General features: G+C 50.5%; 1 protein-coding gene across 2 annotated transcripts in view; it reads right to left on the bottom strand.

The window, feature by feature from the left end:
* ZMIZ2 (zinc finger MIZ-type containing 2) overlaps positions 1-27,939 on the bottom strand; it is a 333,804-nt gene that overhangs the window by 75,698 nt on the left and 230,167 nt on the right. For both annotated transcript variants that reach the window (XR_014970902.1, XM_085636043.1), the window contains exons 12-15: positions 27,538-27,643; positions 4,752-4,909; positions 4,524-4,591; positions 3,865-3,933 (exon numbers count right to left, since the gene is read on the bottom strand). Coding sequence is in view for 1 of the 2 variants with exons in the window: in XM_085636043.1 (XP_085492169.1) it covers positions 3,865-3,933; positions 4,524-4,591; positions 4,752-4,909; positions 27,538-27,643 (401 nt within the window). In the remaining variant the exon portion in view is untranslated. The remainder of the gene's footprint in view (positions 1-3,864; positions 3,934-4,523; positions 4,592-4,751; positions 4,910-27,537; positions 27,644-27,939) is intronic.

Here is a 27,939-nt window from a genome sequence, read left to right on the forward strand (position 1 = left end):
TGGTTGATAGAACTAGTTTGATTGCCCCCTTTTGTAGGCGGGAGATTAACTCCTGCTTTAGTAGTGTTAAATGCTCCTGTGACATTGGGTGATGTTTGGGTGGAATGTTTGGGGGGGGGTAGATGTTAGTTCGAGGCAATATCCTGACCGAATTATTTGTGTTACCCATTTGTCTGAGGTGATGGTAGTCCATAAGTTCGCCATAAGTTGGCAGGGTATGCTCAGACCCGAGTCCCTTGCTCACATTGCCACTGGATTCAAGCAAGCCTGGCTGAAATGCCAGAAAACGGTCCTAGGAAGCTTGTTTCCGGTCCAGGGAAGACATGGCTTGGCAGTTCGGGCTGGACTGTTCCCATGAGGCACAGGGTCAGACTGATTTGCATATGGCCATGTCTGAACTGGGGTGGCAGAGTGGGCTAAAGAACGGTGGTGGATTAAACCCAGATCAGTTGACTGGGGGTGAGTGCTTGCCTTGTTCAACACTCCGTCCATCATTTCCTTTGGTTTTGCTTTGTTCGCCATAAGTTGGCAGGGTATGCTCAGACGTGAGTCCCTTGCTCACTTTGCCACTGGATTCAAGCAAGCCTGGCTGAAGACGGCTGAAATGCCAGAAACCGGTCCTAGGAAGCTTGTTTCCGGTCCAGGGAAGACATGGCTTGGCAGTTCGGGCTGGACTGTTCCCATGAGGCACAGGGTCAGACTGATTTGCATATGGCCATGTCTGAACTGGGGTGGCAGAGGGGGCTAAAGAACGGTGGTGGATTAAACCCAGATCAGTTGACTGGGGGTGAGTGCTTGCAATGTTCAACACTCCGTCCATCATTTCCTTTGGTTTTGCTGTGATGGTAGTCCAGACAGAAAGGAAATTGTGGAATCTGCCCCGACCGGAGTGGGATGGTCTAGGGGGAGTGGAGGCAAGTCATTGGGTAGGGGTGGAGGCAGAGCAGGAGGTGTTTGTCTTGCCTCTGCATTTATTATTGTTGCCTCTGTATCCGCCTCTTTGGTAACCCCTTGTAAAGGTGGATTGGGTAGGGGTTTATATGAAGTGGAAGCGGTGTCTGAGGAGTAGCCTCTGGATGTGCTTCGAAAGGAAGAGCGGCAAAAAGAGTGCCTGGGAGTGTGTGATTGTAAGGCTCCCATAGATTTCGCCGTATCTGTGTCTTTCCTCATTTTTTCCAAGGCCTCATCTACTTTTGGGCCGAACAGATGTTCCTGGTCAAAAGGGTGGTTCAGGATGGAAGCTTGCACCTCTGGTTTGAAACCTGAAATCCTTAGCCAGGCATGGCGACGGAGGAGGATGCTGGTGTTAATTGCCCTAGAGGCAGTGTCAGCTGCATCTAGGGCACAGCGGATGGAGGTATTGGTGATGGTTTTGCCTTCCTGAATTAGTTCATTGGCTCTATTTTTATATTTGTCAGGGAGGTGTTGCATTATGGCTTCTAGTTCGTCATGATGGGCCCGGTCGTATCTTGCCAGAAGCGCTTGTGTATTTGCGATGCGCCATATGTTGGCAGCCTGGGATGCAGTGCGCTTGCCCGATGCGTCCAAGAGTTTTGACTCTCTATCAGGTGGTGGTGCTTCGCCGGATGCTTGGGAGTTTGCTCGCTTTCGTGCTGTAGACACTACTAGGGAATCTAGTGGTGCTGGCCCTCTGATGTAGGCGGGATCTGTACGGGCGGCCTTATATTTTGTCTATGCGGGGGTTGATGATCCTGGCTCCGACTGGATCTTTAAAGACCTCCGGCGCGTGCTTGATAACTCCTTTGAGCATGGGCAGGATGGAGGTGGCCCTGTGTGTCGTGTCAAAAGTATCAAGGAGAAAGTCCTCTTCCACAGGGTCGGTATGGAGATCCACATCGTGGTAGTGTGCAGCCCTCTGGAGTAGGTGGTTGAACCCCAATGAATCTTCTGGTGGGGATGGTCTCGAAGGGTAGAGATCATCCTGCGGGACGTTAGTAATGTCAGGAATGTTATAGTCGTGGGTCTGGGGAGCCTGTCGGAGTAGGGTCCCCTGTAGGTTGGTCATGGGGCTCGTCCCCTGTCATCATAGACATCAACAGTGTCATCATCCGGAGAGGGTGTGGGGGAATGATGAGGTGGGGGGAGAAGGAGGTGGTGGAGGAGGGGGGGAGGTGGTGGAGATGGGGGAGGTGGAGGGGTTGGAGGAGGGGGAGGGGTTGGGGGGGAGGCGTTGGAGGAGGGGGCGAAGGTATTCTTAGAGGGGAAGTAGCACAGTCTTTCCTCTTTGGATGTGGAGCTGGGGCAGGCTTGTCCAGCTGTCTTTTTGATGCTGAGCATCAAATGTCCAGTCTTGGGATCTTTGACCAGTGTTTTTTGCAATGGATCAGGCTTAAAAAGTTTTTCTGAGAGTGGCCTGTCCGTCGGCGCCAAAGGCATCGGCCCGTAGGTTTTTTGGTTTTAGAGTCTGCAGTAGTGCGCCGTTTTGCAATATGCGGCTCCGAAAGGGCTGGCTGGTTACTCGGCTCCGAGATGGTTTTCGGCTTCGAGATATGGGTGTCGGTGGCCTTGTGTTTTTTGCTCGGTTCCGGGGACGGTGTTGGTACCGAGGAGCTTGAGCTGGTTTTCGGCGCAGAGTGCTTCGGTAAGGAGCTCGGTGCCGAGGAGGAGGCCATTTTCTTTTTCGGCGTCGGTGCGGAGGAGTGTTTCTCGGCACCAACGGTGGGCTGGCTCGAGCCCGAGCTGCCGGAAGGCTTAATAAGCTTCATTATCGGTCCCAAAGGTGCGGTGTGGGAAGCAGTGTTCTTGGTCGTGCCTAGGCTCGGAGGCGAAGGCGTGACCGAAGCCTTTTTCGATGTCGTCGAGGGTGTGGGGGGAGGGGAGGGATTTCGGTACTCACGACCCTCTGTGCCGGAGTGATGTCCTCCACATCTGAATCGTCAGCTTCGGAGGCGCTGACGAGGCCGTCGTCGGTGTGTTGTCCATCCGGAGCGTCGACGCCTTCTCCGAAGAGGTCGTCTGGGATCGCAGTCGACGAGTGTGCCATAGTTCTTTGTGCCCTTCGGTCTCGAATGGTTTTCTTGGACCGGAAGGATTTGCACGCCGGACAGTCTCGAGCATCGTGTTCAGGGGAGAAGCAGAGGTTGCATACTTCGTGAAGATCGGTGTGGGGGAATTTGGACCCACATCGAGGGCACTTCTTGAAGGGAGTCCTTTCCATTAGCCAGGACCGGAGCTTGGGTAGGCCCGAAGGCCATCGGCGACGACTGGAATCGAAGGTCTTGATCGATGAGAGCCGCGTCGAGTGAGAGGATCTCGATCGAAAACAATACCGCAAAAAGGGGTGAGGATTGCGCGTCGATTGGAGAACTGGAAACTGTTCGGAACCGGAGCGCGAAGATCACATCCGAGTCCGATGGCGGAAAAAACAATCTGAGGATGGAGCCGAAGCCCATGCACAATACGATCCAAAGAAGGAGTGTCACACCTCGTGACTTCCAAAGACTTTCCAAGAGGAAAAACAACTGCAAACATCCGGGCCCAACACCAGATGGCGATCTATGCACAGTGTGTAGTCTGCAGCTCATATGCCTCGAACATTAAGTTCATGTTAGCATTCACTTTATTTAGAAAAAAACAGGAAACAGGTGAGGTGCATGACTACATGAGGAATAGAGCACGCATTATTGTACATTTGTTTAAACTCTACCTGCACAAAGCTTTGATCTTTCAACAGGATTGGGAAGCAGTCACACATTCGGCCACATTTACTTTGATAACAGGATAGAGAGGCGGACTGTGGCTCGTTTCCAAAGATGGATTAAGAGGCATGTAATGACCTAACTAAAGCATGCTACCACAGGGATATGGCATAATGGGGAATAAAATGAGGCACTAGATACTTACTTATGGATATATATTAGGATTCCCAACATGTACTGGTCCACTTCCAATCCCTCAAGCAGTGCAGTCTTACTGCAAACGGAGAGAAACAGACAACTGTTAGCTGGGTAGTCTTGCATGGCTGGCACTGGTGAGGTGCAAGTAAAAGGCTTGCACAGGTGAATTGATAAACAGTAATGCATTTATTTTCTACAAATCACGGCGCAGCATCATAGGAAGGTCACAGACTGTAAAACGGCTTTCATGGCATATGCACAACCCAGTCTATATCCCCTTAACTTGATCACCATGCTCAGACTTCCTTTAATCAATCAATCCTTCAAAGTCACTCTCTACACTTATATTTCCAGCTCACACTGCATACCATTGACTCTACATGCGGCCCCACAGCCATGCTTACAACTATCTCAAAAGCAAAAAAGAAATGTGGGCGGTCCATATAAGGGTAATCAGATTTCTTTCCCAATGACTGCTTGTAATACTCTAAGGTATCCCCTATTAAGAACACCGTCACCATACGACCTAAACACCATTGTAAGGCTGAGCATCACTACTGGTCCCTCCCGTAAAGTCTGAATGAACACTGCTCAATGCCTACTTCCATATAGTCCATCTATCCATCAATCCATCCCTTTGCCCTAATTCCAATTTCCTGCACTTACTTGCACACCGGACACCGCCAAGTTCCGCGCTCACAGTTCAGTTGTAGATAAGACTCCAGGTCAAAGCACTGAGGAGAAACACAATGAACTGGTGTTGGTGCTTAGAAAAAATGGTCTTTGTGCCTGCCCCAGAACTTGACACAATTCCTCCGAGCACAGAGAGGTCAGTACTAATATGCATGTGGTGAAAATCGTGCCATGAGCAGTCAAGGAGGATTCTGTACTAACTTGTATATGGCGACAATCGTGCCCCCGAGCAGGAAGCTGTATCCTTCGGAATGTGATTGGACACTTTAGAGAGACCTTGATGGCCGTCTGCTCCACCCCATCTTCACCATTCGGTCCTGGAGTTCCTGGAATAGTCCCGTTGGTGAAATTGCGTTTTACTGGAAAAAAGAAATGGAGGACAAGAAATGAAATTTATATGAGTATAAAATAAAAAAACACTAGGCCTGCATATGCTGTTAAAGAAAGTTTCCCGTTTACCTCCAACAGCTTTATTAGGGACATGGTTTGTTTTTAATATTGAAACGGTTTCTCACATCGCCCAGATATGCATGAATGAAACTGGCTTCGGAGTTGTGGACCCTGCGTTTCAGGTCTGGGCAGTCTAGAAACAGGAAGTCCACAGACTGACACAAATGCAGGAACCATATATTCTGTCATCATTCCATGGACCAGACGCCAGTCTGTACCGATGTTCCAGGAAGAAAAGCGGTTTGTTTTTTATCCTAATTCTCCACCATGGAAATCGTCAATCAATTAACGAACAATGTAATGTTGAGTTTACATGTGGGTACATGGAACCCTTTATACCTTTAACAAACACACACACTACCCAGCTATCCACACTTATTAAAATGTCTTCTACTTTTATGAAACCCAGTGGATTAAAAAAACGTTTAAACGGACTTTACGGGCATCTTAACAGCCTTTCTTCGATTCCTGAGGCAGTCAATGTGTACTGGACAGTATTCTAAGCAGGTATTGTTGATTACTATACATCTCCAAATGTCACCAACACTACTGTTCTCCAACTGGATCACCATGTTACTCCTTTTAAGCACTTCATTCTTATTGGGTAGCAGATTGAGCATTCAAGTCTTGCTCTGGGAGGCAGGAGAAGTTACAAAGTCGCATGCTGAATACTAAAAGTACCACTCACAAGCAATGTTAACCAGTGTTACACTTTGAATGAAGAATTCGGCTTTTACTCCCAGATAAGTAAAAAACAAAAAAAAAAAAAAAAAGCAGTAAAACAATGTATACACATTTTAAGAAGCAGGGCGAAATACACGTTTTGTAGTGCTCTAGTGGTAGATTTTCTAGGACACTGACCCTTTGGCTAATGCACTCAAGTCAATGTGGGAAACTTTGCCTCTCACCAAGTCTTTCATTACAATCTGTACAGTTCTTGGATGCGCCGCTAATGGCAGTAAAGTTGCCAGACAAAAATATATACAAAGCAGCACTCTTGGTAAGAGACATCTAGTCCTCTATTTTAATAGGTCTGGGTGAAATGCTTGACAACCAATCAGATCAAAATACAGCTGCACAGTTTCTAGCACTAAATATATTGAAGTCGACCACCAAAACAATAAGGGTCCCTCCCAGTCAACTGAATAGTAGTTTCCTTGGAAACTGTATCCATGAAAATGGTAAACAGGGACAAGTTAAAGAGGTCTGTCCCCCAAAAAATAGTAAACAGGGACAAGTTATGGATGTCAAATTTTCAAAAGCCAGTTAAGTGCGTAACTTTTCTTTAGACTTTATGAAACAAGATCAAATGAAGTGGATAAACACCCATAAAGTAAATGGATGAAATGCAAAAAGGGACAGAAAAAGAATTAGACTAGGCAGCAAAGGATGAGTTATATGTAAGTGCTGGCTGAAAGAGTATAAAGGCAAGAGAGATTGCCCCGGTTTCCAGTACGTTTAAGTGATACGGACTGTTCTGGGGGCACAGCCGGTATTCTATGCCTACCAGAAAGGCATCCATCTTTACAATCTGAAACTAAAGGTAGTGGCTGAACTGGAACACTGACCTTAGTTTGATCTGGCTAAAGCTGTCCAGATTCAGCTGTCAACTCTTTCTTGCATCAGGCCCAACGTTAATTCATCCAGTTTTTCCATTCATTATCTACTGTTATGTTTCAAACTAATCTCTATGAAATAGAAACGGCTCCAATACGTATGGGCACATAGAAGGGTTGCAAACAGTTCAACAGAAAGCAAAGTTCTTCTTTGTCAAGCATCATGCAGTTTGTCAAGCAGCCATCTATGCACGGCTACAGGGGTCTCATCACATGTTTATCATTCTATATTATGAATATACAAGAGGCCACTGAGCCGTAAGGCAGGAGAAGACAAGGCACTGGATGAAGCTTTACACAAATAAATATTTCTCCAGAATGGTGGACAGTCTCTTTTCTGAGGGACACTTTCAACCAGGTTGTGTCCATCAATGCTTAAGCAGAGAATGCTAGGCGCTATTGAAGATGCCGAATACATAACGTTCACTACATAGTGTTGACTGAAACTTTCCACACTTGCAGGCCAGGATCATTTGTGTTGGCTTCTTAGCAGGCTCTTGCCCACTGTTAGACCTGTCAGCCCTTTGGCAGTTCCCTCCTCATTTTATTATTTTTATCCCTTGTCCCCTTCTCATTTTTTCTGTCTACCAAGCTTTTAGGGGTGCTGATGTAGAGGTTCTGGGTGTCTTTTCCACATCAGGTGTGGGAAAGGCGCAAGGTGCTCCCCTGAGGTAGATAGTTGAGGTAGGTAGGATTCACAAAATGGTGGCTCCAACTGTCACCTCAGCACCCGGGCCATGACTGCCATGGGAGGTTCCAGAACCTTCTGGACCCCTCTGGCAAGTCCAGGCCAAGGTGACAAATAGAGGTGACAGGAGGGCGGCCATTTTAGAATCAAGTGGGCTGTGGAGTCATCCAGGAGTGAGGCGCTCGTGTGAGGAGGTGGATGTACTCAGAGGGGAACGGACAGGTCCACGGGTCTGCACTGAGTCCTATCCTAGTAACGCCACCCCTACTCTTGTGACCGGTCCCTGAATGCAGGCAGTGAACTGTTGGAACAGCGTAATTCTAGAATTCCTAAGAAAAGTGGCCCGAACCCTTGAAGGAGGTCCAGGATCCCTAAATGCGACCAGCCCTATCCTCATCTCTTCTTGGGTGAAGTTTGACTGGCGGTGGCGATACCCCCTCATCTCGAGCTGAAGAGGCGAGCCTCCCCCCCCCCAGGAGATAAGAGAACTCTAAAGTCCGGACAAGCTGCACCGGAGAATTCTGGGCACCCGTAATTCGGGGCCCCCCTTCAACCCCCCTAACCGAGTCCCTACCTGAAGTGGATTCTGCTGTCCCTGAAGAGCACTGAGGGCTCTTGTTGGCCGCTGGTGGTGGCTCGCTGCTGGCAAGAGCGGCGTGGAGGGGCTTGGGGAGAGGAGGCTGGTGAGGAGTCGTCTGAGGGAGGTGAAGGACGCGACAGGCTTGGAGGCCGTCCTGCTCGTATCACGTGAGAGGGGCCGAGAGGCCGCTCCTCTCTGTTGCCGGAAGCCGAGGTAGGCCGCGCCCCCAAGACACGCTGACTCCTGAGGCGGCGGCTGTATCCTGCCATTGAAACCGGGACGACCCGAGTCTTCCCAGTCTGCGGAGAATGTGAGGCCCGTGGCAGGGGGAAAGCGCTTTGGAAGAGGGGTTTAAGAGAATTTCCCGTCTGGCGCTGTGAGTACTGGCCCACACCCAAGTCATTCGGTTCCGGTTACCACTGAACCGGTCAGCAGAAGACCTCCGTGGCTGCACAGTAAGAGGGGTTAAAGAAGGGGAGGTGGGAGAGAACCCCGGAGGGCGCCCAAGAGCACACAGCGCTGCCTTGAGGTACCCGAGTGACAGTCTCTGAGAGACTTTGGTACGAGACTGATTTGTTTGTAAACGAGACTGTCCTCCGTGAGGGGAGGGGGGAAGGCGAAGAAACAGATATCCATCATAGGGTTGAGAAAAGCAGTCTCCACACTGGTAATCACCGGGGCTCATGTACAGTGTTGAAATGTAATCATTTATTGGCTAAATAGCAAATAGTCAAGTGTAGATTGTTAGAGGTAACCCATTTATTGCTAGCAACAGGGAGTATCCAACGCGGCAATTAAACAGAGGAGATTGGGAGTTGACCAAGTTCTCTATTGAAGTTGTAGAAATTATAGATGTGGTGCGGAGCGCTCCCTGTAGGAATGTAACCTAGATCTTCTGTATCGGGGCGGGAGGAGAAGCTCAGGGGGTGTTTCTGTAATCGCTTTATAAGATGTAACGTTGGGATGGAACTGTCATTTTAAGTGCAAATGTAATGTTTTACTTTGTCTTGGGAAACTGAGTATTTCCGTAAAAGAAGTAAATTGGAAGGATTCGAGTAAACGTTAAAATATATTCAGTGTGGTGTCCTTTTTGAGTGGTGTCACGCTGGATTGCGGACTGAGGAGGATGCAAGCACGAAACGCCATGTTGAGAGGAACGCCTGTTAATGGAAGTCATGCTACCCCTAGGACATAGGTCTAACAGATTGGTGCTCAGCGGTGGGATCACGTATTCAGTGCTTGCATCCGCTTAGTGGCAGTTTAGCGTGCATCACCACCTACACTGGATTTTTTTGACTGGAGTTTTCTCCAGATTGTTTTCTAATTGGAGGATTTTTTTTAAAATTGTCCTGTGTATGTTCTCTTCTTGAGTAAAATTCCTGTGTTGGGGTCCCATTTGGTAGGATGGAATTCGAATTGGGTAGGCTGGAGGAGTACACAGCGGCCCAATTGAGGGAGTTCTGCCAGGAACGGGGGGTATTCTTTAAGCAGGGGGTGAAGAAGACAGAGCTCCAGGCAAGCTTAAGAGCCTGGGTTATGGCCCACCCTAGCGGGAAACGGGAAGAAGAACCAGAACTAGATCTCCTAGAAGAACCGGAAGTCCTTCTACCCCCTGGGAGCGGTAATATGGACGTTGGGTCCAGGGCCCCATCAAGAGTGGGAAGTAGCGCCTCAGGGGGGAGCCTGTCCTCTGCTGACCTAGTGGATCGGAGGGAAGAGAGACAGCTTAGAATGGATCTGGCCCGGTTGGAAAAGGAGAGGGAGGAGAGGAAGTTCCTCCACGAGCTTCAATTAAAAGAGTTAGAGCTCAAAGTCCTTCAACTTGGAACCCCCAGCAGTCCTAATGGTGGCAGCATACCGAGAGAAGTCTCGAGAGAGTCCAGGCCCTACCTGCCCAAAGACGTGGTTGCTAGCTATGGCATAGGGGATGATATTGTAAAATGGCTGGCTGCCTATGAGGTTTCTCTAAGAGCCCATGGGGTCCCTGAAGCCCAGTGGGGGGGTGGCCTGTATAGGTATATGCCTCCGGTGGGGAGGGATGCCTTGTTAGCGCTAGAACAGCCAGACCAGACCAGGTACCCCGTCATGAAGGTAGCCTTAGTCAGGAAATTCGGACTGACCCCTGAAAAATTCAGGCAGAGGTTCCGGGGTAGTCAGAAGTTGTCCACTCAGAATTGGGTGGACTTCTTGGACTATGCCCGGAAAGCCTTAGAGGGCTGGGTGCAGGGTAGTGAAGTCAAGGACTATGAGGGACTGTACAATTTAATCCTAAAGGAGCACCTCCTCGAGAAAAGTTTTCCAGAGCTGCGTCAGCACCTAGTAGACAGCAAGCTCACTAATCCCAGGAAGCTTGCAGAGGAGGCAGATATCTGGGCCAGTACCCGGGTATCCTCAAAAGGGACTGGAGGGAATTTCCAAGGGGCTGGACAGGGCGCCCCCCAGAAGAAAGGGGGGGAAGACAAAAAGAGGGAGTTCTCTAAAGGCCCCCAAAAGAGTTCACCAGGGAAGGGAGTAGGATTCCCTCCTAAGGTTGTTCCCCACAAACCCCCTTATCCTGACCGTGGTCAGCAGCCTAGGGTTGTCCGATGTTACGAGTGTGGTGAGGTTGGGCACTATAAGGGGGATGCCAAGTGTCCCAAGAGACCACACCCTCCCATTGGAGGAAAGACCCCTGGGGTGGTGAGTGTAGTGCTCGGGGAGGAGTTGCCCCTAGATAAGGGAGGTGAGTGGGCAGGGCTAACCTTAGTGTCCTTAGGGGATTGTGAGATGGTTCCTAAGACCCAGATGCCCTCGAATACTACTAAGTACAGGCAATGGGTCACCATCAATGCCCAGAGGGTGGAGGATCTGAGGGACACAGGAGCCAGCATGACTATGGTAAGGAGTCAGCTGGTGTCCCCAGAGCAGGTGGTCCCCAATGTAGTCCACCCGGTTGTGATGGCTGACAACCGAGAGGGTCACTATCCGGTGGCCCAGGTTCCCTTTGAGTGGGGAGGGGTTGCGGGTCCTCTACGAGTTGCGATCAGCCCTGCCATGCCGGTCGACTGCCTGTTGGGAAATGACCTTGAACACTCGGCGTGGAAGGAGGTTGAGTTCAGGGCCCACATGGAAATGTTGGGGACCCCTGAGTGGACGTGTGCCCACACTCGGTCCGTGACCACCCGAAGAGGGGATTCACAGAGGTTGGAGCCTGGGACAAAGGCCCAACCAGCTGCCGGAAAGGGTAGACGGGGACGGGGGAAGCCTGCCCCGGCATCTGACCCTCCAAAGGTGGATGGGGCAACTAAGGTGGTCCCGGAGTCTACGGAGGGGGATGTAACGTCCCTGGAGGGCTTGCCTACCCCTGCAGACTGGCAGGTGGAGGGAGGACCTACTAGGGAAGAGTTTTGTCGGGCCCAGAAGGAGTGCCCTACCCTTGAGGGTTTACGGCGGCAGGCTGAAACCCAGGCAGCGGGTAACGATTCGGGGAACTTCCACATATACTGGGAAGATGGACTCCTGTATAGCGAACCCAAGGCTCCGGTGCATGGTTCATCCCGGGCCTTGGTAGTTCCCCAGCGTTACCGAGCCTTCCTATTAGGACTGGCTCACGAAATACCCTTGGCAGGACACTTGGGACAAGACAAGACCTTTGCTCGACTTGTCCCTCATTTTTATTGGCCTCAGATGAGGATTGCGTCAGATACTTTTTGTAGGACGTGTGTAACCTGCCAAGCTAGTGGGAAAACAGGGGTGAAGCTGAAGGCTCCCCTGGAACCACTGCCTGTCGTTGGTTCCCCCTTTGAAAGGGTGGGCATCGACATTGTCGGGCCATTGGATCCACCAACGTCAGCCGGTCACAGGTTTATCCTGGTTCTGGTGGATCATGCCACACGGTACCCAGAGGCTATCCCTCTGAGGACCATTACTGCACCTGCGGTGGCACGGGCCCTTATGGGAATTTTTACCCGGATGGGATTCCCCAAGGAAGTGGTGTCGGACAGAGGTACCAACTTCATGTCGGCATACATGCGGGCTATGTGGAAAGAGTGTGGAGTTACCTACCGGTTCTCCACTCCTTATCACCCCCAGACTAATGGTCTGGTGGAAAGGTTTAACAAAACCTTAAAGGGCATGATCCGGAGTCTGCCCGAGAGCCTGCGGAGGAAATGGGACGTCCTCCTACCTTGTTTGCTGTTTTCGTACAGGGAGGTACCACAGAAAGGAGTGGGCTTCAGCCCCTTCGAATTGTTGTACGGGCACCCTGTGCGTGGACCCCTCAGCCTGGTGAAGGAAGGATGGGAAAAGTCTCCCAGGAAACTTCCCACGGATGTGGTGAGCTACATGCTGGCCTTTCGTAGCCAAATGGCTAGGTTGTGGAAGCAAGCTTCTGAAAACCTAGAAGCCAGCCAAACGGTCATGAAGGAATGGTATGACCGAAACGCTCACCCGGTGGAGCTGGAGCCTGGCCAGAAGGTGTGGGTGATGGAACCTGGAGAGCTTAGTGCCCTCCAGGATCGCTGGTCAGGTCCCTTTGAGGTGGTTGAGAAAAAGGGCAAGGTTACCTACGTGGTAGATCTTAAGACCCCCAGGCAGCCCCATCGGGTGCTCCATGTCAACCGCCTCAAGCCTCACCAAGAGAGACCCGAGGTCACGTTAATGATGGTGACTGATGGGTCAGAGGAAGAGGACAGTGAACCTCTTCCCGATCTGTTTGCGTCCCGAGAGAAGGATGGATCGGTGGAGGGAGTGATCCTTTCACCGTCACTAACTCCTGAACAACGGAAGGACTGTCGCCAGGTACTGGAGCAGTTTGCTTCCTTGTTCTCCCTTATTCCGGGAAGGACTCATCTGTGTACCCATGATGTGGACACAGGGGACAGCCCACCTGTGAAGTCCAAGTCCTACCGACTGTCGGATAAGGTGAAGGCTAGCATCCATGAGGAAGTTACCAAGATGCTAGAGCTAGGAGTAATTGAGCCTTCAGGAAGTCCTTGGTCCAGTCCGGTGGTACTGGTACCCAAAGCTGCCCCACCGGGCACGACCCCAGAACTCCGGTTCTGTGTGGATTACAGAGGACTGAATTCAGTGACAAAGACAGATGCTCATCCTATCCCGAGAGCGGATGAGCTCATTGACCGGTTGGGAGCTGCCCAATATCTCAGTACCTTTGACCTCACATCTGGGTACTGGCAGATTTCCCTAACGGATGGAGCCAAGGAAAGGTCAGCCTTCTCCACACCCGAGGGTCACTACCAGTTCTGTGTGATGCCCTTCGGGCTCAAGAACGCCCCTGCTACGTTCCAGCGATTGGTGAACCAGGTCCTCTCTGGAATGGAAGCCTTTTCAGTTGCGTACCTGGATGACATCGCTGTCTTCAGCCGCAGCTGGGAGGACCATCTGAGTCACCTTCAGGCCGTTCTTCAGGCTTTGCAGCAGGCAGGTCTGACGATCAAGGCCAGTAAGTGCCAGATCGGGCAGGGGTCGGTAGTGTATCTCGGTCACTTGGTGGGTCGGGGTAAGGTGCAACCCCTCCAGGCCAAGATCGAAACCATCATGGCCTGGGAGCCCCCCAAGACTCAGACGGAGGTCCGGGCCTTCTTGGGCCTCACTGGTTACTACCGACGCTTTGTCAAGGGATACGGTACCATCGTAGCCCCCTTGACTGAGCTCACCTCCAAAAAGCACCCTCGACGGGTGATCTGGACCGAGGGATGTCAACAAGCTTTTGACACCTTGAAAAAGGCCATGTGTGCGGCACCTGTTCTCAGGGCCCCTGACTTCGCTAAGGAGTTCATCGTCCAGACAGATGCGTCTGAGCACGGTATTGGGGCAGTGCTGTCGCAACTCAATGATGAGGGTCTAGACCAACCGGTGGTTTTCCTATCTAGGAGACTACTCCCCCGGGAACAGGGGTGGAGTGCAATCAAGAGGGAAGCTTTTGCGGTGGTATGGGCTCTGAAGAAGCTGCGGCCATACCTGTTTGGCTCGCACTTCCTAGTTCAGACTGACCACCGGCCCCTCAGGTGGCTGATGCAAATGAGGGGCGAGAATCCCAAACTATTGAGGTGGTCCATTTCCCTACAGGGGATGGACTTTAGGGTGGAACATCGCCCAGGAGTGGACCACGCCAATGCTGACGGTCTCTCCAGGTATTTCCGCCTTAGTGAAGAGGACTCCCAAGGGGTTGGGTAGCTCTCCCCACTTTCAGCTGGGGGGGACGCGTGTTAGACCTGTCAGCCCTTTGGCAGTTCCCTCCTCATTTTATTATTTTTATCCCTTGTCCCCTTCTCATTTTTTCTGTCTACCAAGCTTTTAGGGGTGCTGATGTAGAGGTTCTGGGTGTCTTTTCCACATCAGGTGTGGGAAAGGCGCAAGGTGCTCCCCTGAGGTAGATAGTTGAGGTAGGTAGGATTCACAAAATGGTGGCTCCAACTGTCACCTCAGCACCCGGGCCATGACTGCCATGGGAGGTTCCAGAACCTTCTGGACCCCTCTGGCAAGTCCAGGCCAAGGTGACAAATAGAGGTGACAGGAGGGCGGCCATTTTAGAATCAAGTGGGCTGTGGAGTCATTCAGGAGTGAGGCGCTCGTGTGAGGAGGTGGATGTACTCAGAGGGGAACGGACAGGTCCACGGGTCTGCACTGAGTCCTATCCTAGTAACGCCACCCCTACTCTTGTGACCGGTCCCTGAATGCAGGCAGTGAACTGTTGGAACAGCGTAATTCTAGAATTCCTAAGAAAAGTGGCCCGAACCCTTGAAGGAGGTCCAGGATCCCTAAATGCGACCAGCCCTATCCTCATCTCTTCTTGGGTGAAGTTTGACTGGCGGTGGCGATACCCCCTCATCTCGAGCTGAAGAGGCGAGCCTCCCCCCCCCCAGGAGATAAGAGAACTCTAAAGTCCGGACAAGCTGCACCGGAGAATTCTGGGCACCCGTAATTCGGGGCACCCCTTCAACCCCCCTAACCGAGTCCATACCTGAAGTGGATTCTGCTGTCCCTGAAGAGCACTGAGGGCTCTTGTTGGCCGCTGGTGGTGGCTCGCTGCTGGCAAGAGCGGCGTGGAGGGGCTTGGGGAGAGGAGGCTGGTGAGGAGTCGTCTGAGGGAGGTGAAGGACGCGACAGGCTTGGAGGCCGTCCTGCTCGTATCACGTGAGAGGGGCCGAGAGGCCGCTCCTCTCTGTTGCCGGAAGCCGAGGTAGGCCGCGCCCCCAAGACACGCTGACTCCTGAGGCGGCGGCTGTATCCTGCCATTGAAACCGGGACGACCCGAGTCTTCCCAGTCTGCGGAGAATGTGAGGCCCGTGGCAGGGGGAAAGCGCTTTGGAAGAGGGGTTTAAAAGGATTTCCCGTCTGGCGCTGTGAGTACTGGCCCACACCCAAGTCATTCGGTTCCGGTTACCACTGAACCGGTCAGCAGAAGACCTCCGTGGCTGCACAGTAAGAGGGGTTAAAGAAGGGGAGGTGGGAGAGAACCCCGGAGGGCGCCCAAGAGCACACAGCGGCGGCCAAGCTGCGCTGCCTTGAGGTACCCGAGTGACAGTCTCTGAGAGACTTTGGTACGAGACTGATTTGTTTGTAAACGAGACTGTCCTCCGTGAGGGGAGGGGGGAAGGCGAAGAAACAGATATCCATCATAGGGTTGAGAAAAGCAGTCTCCACACTGGTAATCACCGGGGCTCATGTACAGTGTTGAAATGTAATCATTTATTGGCTAAATAGCAAATAGTCAAGTGTAGATTGTTAGAGGTAACCCATTTATTGCTAGCAACAGGGAGTATCCAACGCGGCAATTAAACAGAGGAGATTGGGAGTTGACCAAGTTCTCTATTGAAGTTGTAGAAATTATAGATGTGGTGCGGAGCGCTCCCTGTAGGAATGTAACCTAGATCTTCTGTATCGGGGCAGGAGGAGAAGCTCAGGGGGTGTTTCTGTAATCGCTTTATAAGATGTAACGTTGGGATGGAACTGTCATTTTAAGTGCAAATGTAATGTTTTACTTTGTCTTGGGAAACTGAGTATTTCCGTAAAAGAAGTAAATTGGAAGGATTCGAGTAAACGTTAAAATATATTCAGTGTGGTGTCCTTTTTGAGTGGTGTCACGCTGGATTGCGGACTGAGGAGGATGCAAGCACGAAACGCCATGTTGAGAGGAACGCCTGTTAATGGAAGTCATGCTACCCCTAGGACATAGGTCTAACACCCACATTATGGGTAAATAAACATTACTTTTTTTGTTTATTCCAAGGTAGGACCATATTACTACCATTCCACTGGAGAAGTTTCTTTGAGCATTCAGGTCACACTGAGGGCCTTGAGGAATCAATTTCTGCTTCACTGTGAGCCTTAAAATAAACGTCTGCATTTGTCATGTACCATCGGACGGGCGCAGGCGGAGACACGGTGTCGATCGCTCGCCGTGCCGCCCAGAACTACACCTCCCATGATGCCTAGCGCGGCTCGCGAGACTACACGACCAAGCAGCATAAAACAGGAAGTACGCTTCACTCCGATGTCGGAAATTCGTCTGTGCAGTAGACATCACGTCCGATCCTTGTCCCAGTTCCTGTGCTGTTGGCACGGTAAGGGTGCTTGCACCAAATGTGAATCGTGTTCGGGTGCCAACCTCCGTTTGGGAGCAGACGCTCGTGTGGAGGCTGGCGGGAACTCCTTTTTGAGGTTCTAACACTAAAGGCTTGGTGGATTTAATCGGCCTGCATTGTTCGGCAGGCGGGGAGAGTGAGGCTCACTCTGGATGTGATCGGCCAGCTTTGTCGGCCGGCGGGGGGGCGCATAGCCTGATATAGGTCACGAGGGCCTCTTAGTTACTCTAGTGCTGTCTATTACGACAGGATACCGAATACCCAGGAAAACTCATTGCAAAGTGGTCTACACTGCCTATATTGCATTTTATACACATGGTTCAGCTACCGGTGACAGTAGCACACAAGGGGAAAAGTGTGGCGAATGTATGATGGGGGCTTACAGTAAATGTGACGTAACAATTTACCGTTTTGTCTAATGGTGTTGCTTCGACTATCTTAACAGTTGTTATTACGAGTGGTAGAGGGCTACGCTCTACCCCTGTGATGCACGGTGGAGTCTAGAGGAGGGTAGGTGCTGAGTCATGCTGCAGGGCTTAATTGACCAAGAGTAGGATCGTGCCTGTGGGGGTTGATCATTGTTTATTTCTCGTTACTACAGAAAAAACCTCCCAACCTAAGCAAAGTTCGCCCACATCCCAACCAACCCTCCAATATAGTTAACTACCACCATCTTGGAACGGATGATTATTTTCCTTTACAGGTATAGGGGCTTATTGGATCTGTCTGTTCGAGAATACAGGTGTCTGTTTACTATGTGGGTTTAAGGCGATCCTTACCAGTGTATGTCCTGTTTTTTCTCTTTTCAGATCTCCCTCCCTGGCGTTCCCTTCCTTTCCTTCCCCCACTTGATCCTTCCGCTGACCTGTGCCATTACGGCAAATAGGCTTGGTTAGATCAAGAGGTGGACCCCTCAATCCGATCCTGAGGACTGGTCGACGTAACAGAATTTCCGACCCACGACATTCAGTCCTCCCGGTCGGGTTGTTTTTGAGCATGGCCACTCTTAAAGACGCGATAGCCGTCTTGGCTACCATCCAAGGAGAATTAGCTGCCTCACGACAGGAGGCCGCTGATTTGAGAGCGAGGTTGAATAGTATTCAGAGAAACCCATTTACCATAGGCCCGGTGGCAGGGCCGGCCACATCTGTAGTGGTGGAAATGCCTGCATCGATCCCTTTAGCCTCCCCGGAAAGGTACCATGGGTGTTCTGACACTGTGCAGGTATTTCTCACGCAAGTGATGCTTCACTTTTCCTGCAAGCCCAAGTCCTTCCCCACGAATCAGGCCAAGGTGGCGTTTCTGATTTCTTACTTAGCGGGGGACGCGGCTCAATGGGCAGTGCCGTTGGTGCATCGTGACGATCCGCTTTTGCACAATTGGGAAGCCTTCAGGGCTGAATTCCTGAGGGTGTTCGATAGAAGAACAGACTCCTATACCGCTGATAGAGAGTTGCTTGAGCTACGACAGGGTGATGAGGAACTAGTTGTCTATCTGAATTCCTTTCGACGGCTGGTGGCCGAGACCAAATGGCCAGAAAGCAAACAGGCTGCCCTGTTTCATCAGGGGTTGCGGGAAGACCTTAAAGACGTCATAGCCCAGATAGATCCACAGCCTTCCTCCTGCGAGGACTTGATCAATTTGGTGCTCAGGTTAGATCATCGGCTGAGCGAAAGGTAGGGAGGGCGGAAGGATAAATACCCGCACACGTAGGAGAGACAGAAAGCCATACATACGGGCCCTTCGTCTTCCAGTGAACCGATGGACATAGGGGCTGTAAGAACGGCGTTGACCTTCACTGAAAAGGAGGCCCGCCGCAAGCAGGGTCTTTGCATGTATTGCGGCAAAAGAGTGCACTTTGTGAGGGAGTGTCCTGTGAAACCAAAGCCAAGCCGTTTTCGCAACCCTCGCTTAGCTACCACGAGCGCAGAGGCGACTTCGGAAAACTAGTAGGCTCGAAGAACGACGAAGGGGTTTCTTGGAGTCCGGCGTTTATCCCTTCTGTGGCCGGAGGAGAGACGGTATCTAGGGGACATTTATGGATTCAGGTGGAGTGGAGCATAGCATCTGAGAGGATTCGGATGTCCGCCATGGTGGACTCAGGGGCTACGGGCATGTTCATGGACATAGGGGTGGCACAAAGGACAGGTATTCGTTTAGTGCCCAAGGATACACCAGAGGTAGTATATGCCGTGGACGGCAGACAATGGAGTACGGGTCCAGTGGGGTTTGACACAGAAAGCCTAGAGGTCTTCTATGGGGACTCCCATAAAGAACAGGTGATCTTTAGTGTCATACAAGCCCCACAATATGGGATTATATTTGGGTTGCCCTGGTTGCAGCGACACAACCCGGTGATCGATTGGGCGGCCAAAACAGTACACATGTCTACATTGTATTGCTTGAAACATTGCCACGACATTCCGGAGGAACCTGCCCTAGCCTTGGCCCAGGGTTCCATGATCGCCACTGCCGCAGAAAAGGACGTCCAGCTACCCGAGGTCTATCAGCAGTACCAACTCGTGTTTAGTGAAGCCCAGGCAGAGGAGTTGCCACCCCACAGGCAATACGATTGTCAGATAGACCTGGTTCCTGGGGCGGTGGTTCCTACCGGTCGTATTTACGCTCTGACAGAACCTGAAACGCAATATCTACGAGAATATTTGGACAAACTCTTGGACTTGGGCTTCATTCGCCCGTCCAAATCCCCGGCCGCTTCCCCTCTCTTCTTCATCCCGAAGGCCAATGGCGAGTTGCGGGCCTGTGTGGACTACAGGGCTTTGAATGCTGTCACCGTAAAAAATCAGTATCCACTGCCCCGGATAAGCGTATTGTTGGAACAGGTCAAAAAGGAGACTGTATTCACCAAGCTGGACCTAAAGGGGGCGTATCACTTGGTCCGCATGAGACATGGGGATGAGTGGAAGACCGCCTTTAAAACCCGCTACGGGCTATTTGAATATTTGGTGATGCCGTTCGGGCTGTGTAACGCCCCGGCGGCATTCCAATATTTCCTCAATGACGTTCTGCGGCACATCCTGGACCACTATGTTGTGGTTTATATAGAGGACATTCTGGTGTCTTCCACGGATGAAGTATCACACGTCCAACAAGTGAAGACAGCGCTCGGAATCTTGCAGGAACACAACCTCTTCTGTAAGCTGAGCAAGTGCGATTTTCACGTCCGAACGGTGGAGTTCCTGGGGGTTATTCTGAGTCCCTCCGGCCAGGAGATGGCTGAACGTAAGGTCACAGCGGTGAAGGATTGGCCACCTCCTCGTAATGTCCGTGACGTGCAATGTTTCATAGGCTTTGCCAACTTTTATCGGAGGTTTATCCATCAATTCTCCAAACTGGTGGCCCCTCTTACTCAGTTGTTGAGGAAATCTTAGCGGTTTATTTGGGACGAAGCTGCACACAGAGCTTTTAAGGCGTTAAAAACGGCCTTCGTTACCGCTCCCATCCTCTCGCACCCAGATCCTGACAAGCCGTACGTGGTGGAGGCTGACGCCTCGGACGACGCTGTGGGCGCCGTTTTGTCACAGAGACATTCCACCACAGGGCAGCTTCACCCAGTGGCTTACATGTCCAAGAAGCTTACCGCTGCGGAGAGGAATTATCCAATAGCCGAAAAGGAGCTTCTGGCCATAAAGGTGGCCTTCGGGGAATGGAGACATTTCCTTATGGGAGCCAGACACGTGGTGACGGTCTACACCGACCACCAGAACTTACAGTTCATGACCGCAGCTAGACATCTGACTCCCCGACAGCTACGTTGGATGTTGTTTTTCGCCGGCTTCCATTTTGTCATCACCTACCGACCAGGAGCGGAAAACCGGAAGGCGGATGCTCTCATGCGGCGAACGTCCCCAGTGAAACTGGAGGGGGCTCCTATGGATAGTATCATTGCCAAGGGGCAGGTGATAGGAGCCATACAACCTGACACCTTCCTTCTCGGTGTCCAAAGACGGGTGGCGTCAGCCAAATGGAAGACCTGGCTTCACTATCATCCTGAATGGCGTCTCCATGGGGAGTTCCCCATACGGTACAACCGTCTGTTAATTTCCTCGGTACGATTGAGGAAACAAGTATTCATGTGATGTCACGCTTCCCCCAGTGCTGGACACCTTGGGGTGGACAAGACCCGAGACCACATCTTGCGACAGTTTTGGTGGCCCTCGATAAGAGTGGATGTGCTGAATTGGGTGTCCTCCTGTGCCACGTGTGCTGCTATGAAAACAGACCGTAGACGCCCACAGGGGTTGCTGCAACCTCTTCCCACACCTACGAAGCCCTGGGACCACATTTCCGTAGATTTTATAGTCTGGTTACCCTTGGATCAGGGGTGTACGACCATAATGGTGGTTATCGACTTTGACAAAGATGGGACACTTTATTGCCTGTAAACAGGTGCCTACGGCTGGCCATTTGGCCGGGTTGCTGTTGTTGAACGTGGTACGGTTGCACGGACTGCCTAGTGTGATTGTATCAGACAGGGGGGTCGCAATTTACTGCGCAATTTTGGAAGAAATGGTGCTCCGCCCTGCAGATCAGCACGGCTCTGTCCACCAGCTTCCACCCACAAACTGACGGTCAGACGCAGCGTCTGAATCAATCTCTGAAGCAATATCTCCGATGTTATGTGGACGTTAGTTTGAACAATTGGGTGGAGCAGTTATGGTTGGCGGAAATAGCCTATAACAATGCCAAGCACAGTTCTACTGACGCTTCCCCTTTCTATTGCAACTATGGCCACCATCTGCGGTTTCTCCCTCTCGTTACCCCTGTGATGGATCACGCCCTCCCGGAAGTATCCAAACGGGTGGCCCATATACGGGAGACCTTAGCTCAGGCACAGGAACATCTCCAAGCGGTTAAAGAGCGCTATAAGGCCGCGGCGGACAAACACCGGCGGCAGGGGCCTTTGTATTGTGTTGGAGACAAAGTGTGGTTGTCCGCAAGGAATATACACTTTCAAAAACGTAGCGTGTTTAACCCCAGATACATTGGGCCGTACCGGATCATGAAACGGATCAGTCCGGTGGCGATGAAACTGAACCTGCCGGCGCATATGCGCATCCATCCGGTATTTCACGTTTCCTTATTGAAACCATCTAATGCGTTCCTCTCGAGGCCACCTCAGCCGATTCTGGTGGAAAGCAAACTGGAATACGAAGTACTGAGGGTGTTGGACTCAAAATTCTGCTGCAGGAAATTGTGGTATTTGGTGGCATAGAAAGGCTACGGCCCTGAGGAAAATTCGTGGAAGCCTGCGTTGGGCATTCATGCTCCGTGGTTGGTGGCGGCCTTTCATCGCGCACATCCGTTGAAGCCCGGCCCTTAGGTGCGCTCACGGTAAACTGTCATGTACCATCGGGCGGGCGCAGGCGGAGACACGGTGTCGATCGCTCGCCGTGCCGCCCAGAACTACACCTCCCATGATGCCTAGCGCGGCTCGCGAGACTACGCGACCAAGCAGCATAAAACAGGAAGTACGCTTCACTCCGATGTCGGAAATTCGTCTGTGCAGTAGACATCACGTCCGATCCTTGTCCCAGTTCCTGTGCTGTTGGTACGGTAAGGGTGCTTGCACCAAATGTGAATCGTGTTCGGGTGCCAACCTCCGTTTGGGAGCAGACGCTCGTGTGGAGGCTGGCGGGAACTCCTTTTTGAGGTTCTAACACTAAAGGCTTGGTGGATTTAATCGGCCTGCATTGTTCGGCAGGCGGGGAGAGTGAGGCTCACTCTGGATGTGATCGGCCAGCTTTGTTGGCCGGCGGGGGGGCGCATAGCCTGATATAGGTCACGAGGGCCTCTTAGTTACTCTAGTGCTGTCTATTACGACAGGATACCGAATACCCAGGAAAACTCATTGCGAAGTGGTCTACACTGCCTACATTGCATTTTATACACATGGTTCAGCTACCGGTGACAGTAGCACACGAGGGGAAAAGTGTGGCGAATGTATGATGGGGGCTTACAGTAAATGTGACGTAACAATTTACTGTTTTGTCTAATGGTGTTGCTTCGACTCTATCTTAACAGGGGTTATTACGAGTGGTAGAGGGCTACGCTCTACCCCTGTGATGTACGGTGGAGTCTAGAGGAGGGTAGGTGCTGAGTCATGTTGCAGGGCTTAATTGACCAAGAGTAGGATCGTGCCTGTGGGGGTTGATCATTGTTTATTTCTCGTTACTACAGAAAAAAACTCCCAACCTAAGCAAAGTTCGCCCACATTGTGAGAAAGTGGGTTTCTGTTGCAGTAACCCCCCCCCCCCCCCCCCCCTTTTTGCCTAATAGCTGATGCACTTTTCCTTGCTGTGCCCTGGGCTCCTGCCAATCAGGTGTCCAGGGCCCGTGTTCCTTCCCTAAAATACAAACTCCCAATTGACAAACCCTGGCCACATGTCAGCCCCTAGTAAATGGTACCCTAGGTACCCAGGGCCTTGTGACCAGGGAAGGCCTCTAAGGGCTGCAGCACTCATTGTGCCATCCTTAGAGGCCCTGTGCCCTTACACACACACACACTGCCTTTGCAGGCTGAGTGTCTGGGTGCAGGACAAAACAAAGAGTCGACATGGCACACATCTCTGTGTGCCATGCCCATCACCTACACTGCCAAGGCATATGTCAGCCACCCCTCTGGCTGGGTGCCTTATTCCTATGGTGTGGGCACAGGAGCAGGAGCCCTGTGCCCCTACAGTACCCAGGTCCATTCCTGGGCACTGTAAGTACAGTGCTGCCATGTACGAGTACATGGTGCTGAGAGCTCGTCAAACACGAGCTCCACAGCACCATAATGGCAACACTGAAGACTGGGAAGTTTGGTATCAAACTTCTCAGCACATTAAACCCACACTGATGCCAGTGTGGGATTTAATGTACTAGCACCCCAGAGGGCATCTTCGAGATGCCCCCCTTACAGCTAACCTACAATCCACGTCTGCTCTGAGGCTGCCCAGGCTGCCACACAGCAGACACGTTGCTGGACCCCTGGGTGGGAGAGCTCCTGCTCTCCCGGGCCTGCAACAATGCACATCCTGGGTGAGGTGAGAAATCTCCTCCCCCAGGACGAGCAAAGGGAAGCTTCAAAGGCATGCCGCCATTTGGAGTTTCCCCAGGCCACTGCAACCCCCCCACTCTGGCGGGAAGCTTGGCCGGAAACCCCATACAAGGACAGGGGATGTGCCAGCCTGCCCACCCCACCCCTCAGGTGGGGGAGGCGAGGTGAAGCACATCTCCGGGCTCTCGCCATCTTGAAGATGGGAGGCCCTACCCTATCAGGATTAGGCTACTGCCCCCCTCCCACAGGAGAGAGGCAGGATAGGGGGTGTACCCACCCCAGGACAAGGACCCATTGGTCCCTGGCCTTCACCTACCTGTAACGCCCCTAAATCTAGTATTTAGGGGCACCCTGAACCTTCCTTCCTCAGATTCCAGATAGAAAACTACAAGAAGAGCAAGAAGAACAAGGACCTGCCCTGCAGCTGCTAAAAAGAGAAGAAGACACCAACTGCTTTGGCCCCAGCCCTACCGGCCTGTCGACTCTCGAACCTGCACCACCGCAGCATCTCTCGTGGCCAGCAACCTCACCAACCCCGGAGGACCTGGCTACCTCTTGGCTCTAAGCCCCTGGGACTCCCATGAGTAGAGGCTCTACTCAAGAAACCTATTTTTAACCCCTGGCAGCAGCCCGGAACCGCGGACCCAACCCACTCTGCACCAGCCAAGCCTGGCCAGTGCCGGAGTGGACAAAGACCCTGAGGACGACCCCACGGCGACTGTGACCCAGAGTCCGGCACCCAAGGACCCCCCTCGACATTCCGGAAGAAGCCTGCAGCCTCAGAACAGAGTGCCACCCCAACCGCGATCAACAAGAGGGTAAGATTTCCGACATCAAAAGGCACCCCTGCACCCGGCGCCCTGCGGCCCCCTGTGCCCAATCCCGGGGTACCCACCTAACCTACAACTACCCAACTTACCTCTCGAAGTGGTGGTGGCACCTGAAGCATCCTCGTCCCCGAGCTTGCAGCCTTTTTCCAAACCGGAACATTCCCATTGATTTCCATTGAGCGCCCGAAGGCTCAAAAGCCCCCTGCACCCAGCCGCCCGAGTGGCCCTGGCAGTGCACGCTCTACACTAACTTACTTCCCCACTTGCCCTGAGTAAGTGACCAGGAGCCCAGCTCCCACAGCCGCGTGGCTTGCCAGACAGCAGCCACCAACCAAGGCCCCCCTATCCCTCATAGGATAACATTGGGCCTAACTCTCTCTGCACCCGGCCGTCCTGAAACCGCTGAGGGTGAACCAACTGTACCTACCTGACACTGGGGGACCCCTGAGTCTATGCCCAGAATTTCAACTCTGCCAGTCGAGTACTTACCCTTAAACCGCTAACTTCATTTTCCTCATAGGGTAACATTGACTGGCTTTTTCTTCAAAAATCTTCTAAGTGTGAACTTTTCAAAACTGCAAATATTCACCAAAAATCAGCCAAGTGACAAAAACGAATTTACTCACCTGCCCCTAGGTGAGCTCCCAGTGCTGGATCTTGGTGCCCAGCCCTGACTCTGAAAAGTGTCCACAACTATACTTACTTCTAACTCATTTTTCTCCCATAGGAAACCATTGTCTACTTTTCTGTGAAATTTCTTCTAAGTGTCTATTTTTGCAAATTTGAAATATTCTTTTAAAATCGTACCATTTCTGCAAACGAAATTGCTTACCTGTTTTTGATAAGGACCCCAGTCCTGGGTCTAGGTACCCAGTCCTGGATTACTAAAGTAACGATAAAGTACTCTACCTGCAATTTGAATTTCTTGCCATAGAGATCCATTGGATGTTTTCTTTGAAATATTTTCTAAGTGCTAACTTTTGAAATAGCTAAATATTATTTAAAAATCATTACAGTTATTAAGTCGACTTTCATCACTTGATTCTGAATACTGACCCAGAGCTGGATCTAGGAGCCAGACCTGGAATTCCAAAAGTAATCTGAAATGCAATTTATTACAAATAACCTGAATTTACCATTGAGCTCAATGCATTGTTATGTTTAGGAAATAGGATTGTTTATTGCAACCAACTGTAACTGTTTACAAAAATTTATTGCTTAAGACAAAAGTATTTATATCCAACCTCTCATTCTGAGAAAGTATATTTTTATCCCCTTTGTGGTTCTAAAAATAAAACAAGCATATATTTTATATATATATAAACCATTGGCCTGGAGTTCAGTTATTGAGTGTGTGAAACCATTTGCTGACTGAGTGTGTACAATAAATGCTTTACACTGTCCTCTGGTACTGCCTTACTGCTCGACCAAGCTACCACTTTTGAGAGTAAGGTCATACCTAACTTTGACCTCTATCAGCCTCTGGGGGACTGTGGACTCTGTACACCCTGTACCTATTAGGGAACAGTATATACAGAGCCACTTTCTCACACACATCCCAACCAACCCTCCAATATAGTTTACTACCACCATCTTGGAACGGATGATTATTTTCCTTTACAGGTATAGGGGCTTATTGGATCTGTCTGTTCGAGAATACAGGTGTCTGTTTACTATGTGGGTTTAAGGCGATCCTTACCAGTGTATGTCCTGTTTTTTCTCTTTTCAGATCTCCCTCCCTGGCGTTCCCTTCCTTTCCTTCCCCCACTTGATCCTTCCGCTGACCTGTGCCATTACGGCAAATAGGCTTGGTTAGATCAAGAGGTGGACCCCTCAATCATCAATCCGATCCTGAGGACTGGTCGACGTAACAGCATTTCAGGGCAATTACAACCTGAAAATATACATTTTACCGGACCATGGGACACCCAAAATCCCACTGAAGCAGCAGGAAAATCTAGTTGAGTGGCAGCCTCCTGCATTTTTCTTTTCACACTCTGCTCATTCCTTCCCACTTCTAAACTAATAAGTCCTATGTGATACCAACAAAAGCAGGGTTATTCAGCATTCATGAACACCAGAGAAGTTCCATCTAAAGATTTGACAAGACTACAAGAACTAAAGGTAAAATTGTGAGTCCAGAACTCTTACAAATAAATGTGGATTCATTAGATGGAATCCACCCAAGATTAAACTGCCAGGGGGCTGATTTTTAGAAACAGAAAATCATGGCACTGAAGCTGTGAAATGAGAAACTTGGGTAGGACATTACACAACATTTAGAACTTATTTACATGACCTGTCAGAAGGAGTGTTCATGTGCATAATTATACAAGGGTCAGAGGTGGCAGACGAGACAGTGGTAAGCAAAATAGGTTTTTAAAAATTAGTAGGTGGGTTTTTAGAGCTCATTTTAAATCTGGGAGGAGGCGCCTCAGAGTCTGAATTGCAGAAGAGTCCAAACAGTTTAAAAACACTTATCTTTGAGAAGGTGCAGGCTGGTTAGGGAGTAGAAACTACATTTTGGTTGGCAGAGCAAAAAGAGTGAGATCTGACACATGCTGTGCATGAAGTAGAGATATGAGAGGGTGATGTGCCATGCAGAAAATAACCATGGTTAAGGCATTAATTTCATTAGATCTGCCTGACCAACAGCTTGCCTGCTTGGTATATATAGGCATATGCATTTAGGTCAATAATGATTATTTTGGGGGTGGGCAGTACAGCAGATCCCCATTAGTTACCCGATGCTGTAATCCAGTTTACTAATTATTAAAGTACCTTTGTGGTTGGTAATTTAGAGCTTTTTAGCTAATGCAATAACGAAATGTGCATTGTTAAAGCACAATGGGTATATTGGCACTGAACAGATACCTATTGTTACCCAGTACAATAGTACTTATTTCATTGTCCTTTAAGAAAAATAACAATGAGCGGATCCGCCCGTATTCATACCGGTGGCCATAAGGTCAAGCATAGGTTTCTTGAGTTCATCCAATTGTCCACTTAGGTCACAGAACAAATGTAAGAGGTAAGAGTACCTGTATACCACTTCTCCAGGTCCATCCAGTGTGATTGGGTCAGAACAGTTGTTAATTCCCTTTCTCAGCTTTTCGACTGATGTGTTAAGAAAGAGACCACTAGTGCATCACGTGCAAATGCTGCCTCAACTTACTTTTGGTAATGCAATGCTCAGCAGGCAGAAGTCGCTTCTTAATTAACCCTTGGAGGACTGAGCGCACGGATGGTCTGTGAACCAACTGTAGAACGAAGAGGTGAGACTGCAAAAGAGGGAGAATGTTTTCAGCACAGCAACAGCAGAGAACGTGTTTAATAGAATAACACGAATGGACACTTACCAACCTGTAACAGTTCCCATTCAGGAGCACCTTCATTAAATTGAACAACAATGAATGGAATATCAGACTTGTGTGTGAGATCCTCTAGTCTTTAAAAAGGGGGACAAACTTTAAGCAAAAAACAATACCTATGTAAATGCAACATGTGCTTTCCACTGCTTCATGTTTTAATATGTTGTTTAAGAAAAGAATCAAATTAAAAAACTAAAAATGAATTT

This window comes from Triturus cristatus, chromosome 11 (assembly GCF_964204655.1).
Source record: "Triturus cristatus chromosome 11, aTriCri1.1, whole genome shotgun sequence".
Taxonomy (NCBI): domain Eukaryota; kingdom Metazoa; phylum Chordata; class Amphibia; order Caudata; family Salamandridae; genus Triturus; species Triturus cristatus.